Genomic DNA, 3,239 nt, shown 5'->3' on the forward strand with positions numbered 1-3,239 from the left:
CCCCCCTCCCCCCCCCCCCCCCCCCCCCCCCCCCCCCCCCCCCCGTGATCTGGGAGTAGGCCAGGAGAGTGAAAGGGGGCTCATTTTGCTATAACGGGCTGCTGAACAGCAAGGTGCCCCTACTGAGGGAAGTTTCAGGTAGATTCCTTCCTTCCCTCCCCACAGGATCCATTTCTTCTCCTTTCTTTCTCTCCCTATAGCCCCCCCCATGTGGTTCTCTAATCCCCTCCCTTTCTATTTCTGTCCCACCCTATAGTTTCTTTTCCTCTCCTTTTTTATCTATGTCCTCGCGCCTCCTCTGCTCCCCTTTCTCCCTGCTCTCTCCTCTGCCCCACCTTTCTCTATTGCCCCCCCCCCCCAAGGCTAAGCACGAATCTCTCAGGTCAAGAGGGAAGCTTTGCGAAGTTTCCCCTACCTTTCAGTCCTGGCTCCTCCCTCCTTGCACTAGAAGCCCACGATCTAGAGTTTGGGTGCCTCCTCTCCTTCAACTCCCCCAGGCCCTGACCACGCCCCTTAACTCTCTGGCAGACCCCAGAGCCCCCAAGCCTCCCCAAGTTTTTCGGGGGGAGGAATTCATACAGACTGAATGTTCAATACCACCAAAGTCGAGCTTGGCCCCACCCTGCCCCGCCCCGCTAAGGGGGAGGTTCATACCAATCCCGAGCCCCACCCAGAAAGAACTTCGGCAAACTGGGGTCGCCTCATGAACTGAGAGCTCCCCCCCCCCACGCCATCATCTTACTCATATTCTTCAAGAGCTCCGCCCCACCCCCTACCGCCTAGGGTGCAAACAACATCTCTGGGTTGGAGCCAGCAAGACTTAGAGAGATGGGGCGGGGGAGGGGGGGGTTTGCTGCTCATGTGGGGGGGGCCCCCTATGGGCCAGACTGGGTCGCCATTTGGGCGTCCCCTTGCGGACACTCCTGGCATTGCACTACAGCCCCAAGAGACACGTTTGAGGGGGAACTGTTTACCCACAGCACGGAGCTTCTCCGCTCCCCCGCTCCCTTTGGGGAGCCTCCCCGCAGGTCCTTTATGCAGTGTGAGACTTTCGCCCCCTCCCGAGTGTGCCCCAATTTTCCAAGAGCCTGGGGGAGAGCACAAGAAGGACCCAGAGCTTCAGGGACGCAAGGAGAGAGGGAGGAGAGCCCCTGGGCGTGCATGCACACTCTCCAAGGGGAAGCGAGTTCCCCCAGCCGCCCCGTCCGTCCTGTCCTGTCCTACGGAGACCTCCGCGCACTGCGGGCAGTCCCCGGGCCGCACCAGTCCCATGGTGGGGAGGGGACGGGGGCCAGACAGGAGGACGGAGGGGCCGGTGAGCGGGCTGGCGGGCCACAGGGCCGGCCAGCCTGCCGTCCGGGGGGCTTACCTCAAAGCTGCTACAGCTACTCCCCACCTCCTTGCTGCGGGACTGTTGTAGGGTGCTGACACTCGCGTCCGCCGACCCTGAAGCGACTCCTCTTGCCATGTTCCCTCGCTGACGAAATCTCATCATTGGTCTAATTTTGGATTCGGGTCAGGCTGGTTCTGGCTTTTTATATTGGGGGCGTAGTTAGGTTTTTTTTGTCTTTTTTTTTTTTATTCGAGTGGACGGGCTTTGGGGCGGGGCGGGTTGACTGGTTGTTTTTGGATGAGTTTGGGGAGATAGTGAAGAGGGTTTTGAAGAATAGTGGACAGAAGCAGCAGAAGACAGTCAGTCAGAAGGACAGTGCAGAGGCGACAGAGTGAGCGAGAGCGGCGTGCGAGCGAGCGAGCGAAGCCAGAGGGGGCAGAGGGTGAGAGAAAAGGAGATAGAGAGGGCGAGGGCCAAGGGTGCGGGCAGACAGGGGCGGGACGATCCGGGAGGGGAGGATCGGGGGGGGGCACCTAGGAAGGAGAAGAGGGTGAAAGGGCCAAAGGTGCAAGGGGTGGGGAGGGAAAGACAGAGCGATTTAAGCTAAGGGCAAGGGAAGGGGACCAAATTGCCTCCCACGTCGGAGCGACGCCTTGTATATACTAGGCTCCCAGAGAGCCTGAATCCTCCGCCTTCGGAGTCAGGCTAAAAAGATAATAGGCTGCAATTTGGGGGATCCTGTGGGGCGGACTGAGGGCGGGGAAGGAGATGAGACCTCTGGAGGCGGAACCTGCCTTTTCCCTTTAAGGGAGGTGGAATGGGATGAAAGCTGAGGTAGTTAAGGAAAAGGCAGTTTGGCGTTCTGCACAGAGGCCCCAATTAGCAGCAAAAAAAAAAAAAAAAAAAAAAAGGGGGGGGGGAGGGGGGGGGGGGGGGGAAGGACGTTGATTGACGGAGGGGCGCCGGGCGCCTGCAGATGGAAAGTGAGGCGGGGGCAGCGCCCACGTCGTCGGATGGGATGGAAAGGCGGCGGCGACGCGAAGATGGTGAGTCGACGCTGCAAATCCCCGACTACCTGCTCCGTCTAGGAGGAGACAGACAGATCCGTCCTCCTGCCGTGCTTTTATAACGGTTTGGGAGAACCCGCTCCGATCGCTGGATGTCACTACTGGCGGCAGGCCCGACCCAATGGCCTGGAAGAGGGTTATCTCGCTCCGCCCCCCGGCTCCGCCCAGAAAACCAAGCCAAGCTGGGGGGTGGGGTGGGGGGAGAATGGGCAAGGGGAGGTGGCCCCCAGAGCTGGGGGGGAGCGGCAAAAAAGCGGGGATTGGAATTTTGTAAAGAAAGCCAAGAAATAAAACAATGCAAAAATGAAAGAAATAAAGAATGGGAATGAAACGGGGGAAAGAAAACAGGGAGAGAAGAAGAAAAAGAGAAAAGGCGAGGAGAAAGACAGGAAAAGAGGGAAAGAAAGAAAGAAAGAAGTGAAAAAGAAAAAGACCGAGAAAAGAAGGAAGGGAGAAAGGAAGAAAAGAAGGGAGGGAAGAAAGAAGGAAGGAAAGAAGAGGGAGGGAGGGAAAAAACTGAAAAAGGAAATTTTAAAAAGGGGAAGGTAGGTTAGAAAAGTAGGAAATAAGGAAGGAATGGAAGAGAGAAGATAAAGAGAATAAGAAAAAAGGGACAGAAAAGAAGAAAGGAAGGAAGGAAACTGAAAAGAAGGGAAGGGAAAGAGAATAGAGAAGGGAAAGGAGGAAGGGGAGGGTAGAGAAGAAAACAAGGAAGAAAAGAGGGAGAAAAAAGAAAATTTCAATAAAGTTTTTCCATGGCGCATATGGAAATGGCAGTCTTTCTTTCTTTCTTTCTTTCTTTCTTTCTTTCTTTCTTTCTTTCTTTCTTTCTTTCTTTC

At 55.9% G+C, this 3,239-nt stretch overlaps 1 protein-coding gene across 3 annotated transcripts in view; it reads right to left on the reverse strand.

The window, feature by feature from the left end:
- IGF2 (insulin like growth factor 2) overlaps window positions 1-3,239 on the reverse strand; it is a 15,832-nt gene that overhangs the window by 10,135 nt on the left and 2,458 nt on the right. The window contains exon 1 of one of the 3 annotated variants that reach the window (XM_027868678.1): window positions 1,370-2,190. The exons of the other annotated variants lie outside the window; for them this stretch is intronic. Within the exon in view, the coding sequence (XP_027724479.1) occupies window positions 1,370-1,495 (126 nt within the window). The 5' untranslated portion in view covers window positions 1,496-2,190. Of the gene's footprint in view, window positions 1-1,369; window positions 2,191-3,239 lie in introns of those variants that run through there. 3 annotated transcript variants of the gene reach the window in all.

Source organism: Vombatus ursinus, unplaced genomic scaffold, assembly GCF_900497805.2.
Source record: "Vombatus ursinus unplaced genomic scaffold, bare-nosed wombat genome assembly UNPS02014790.1, whole genome shotgun sequence".
NCBI lineage: Eukaryota > Metazoa > Chordata > Mammalia > Diprotodontia > Vombatidae > Vombatus > Vombatus ursinus.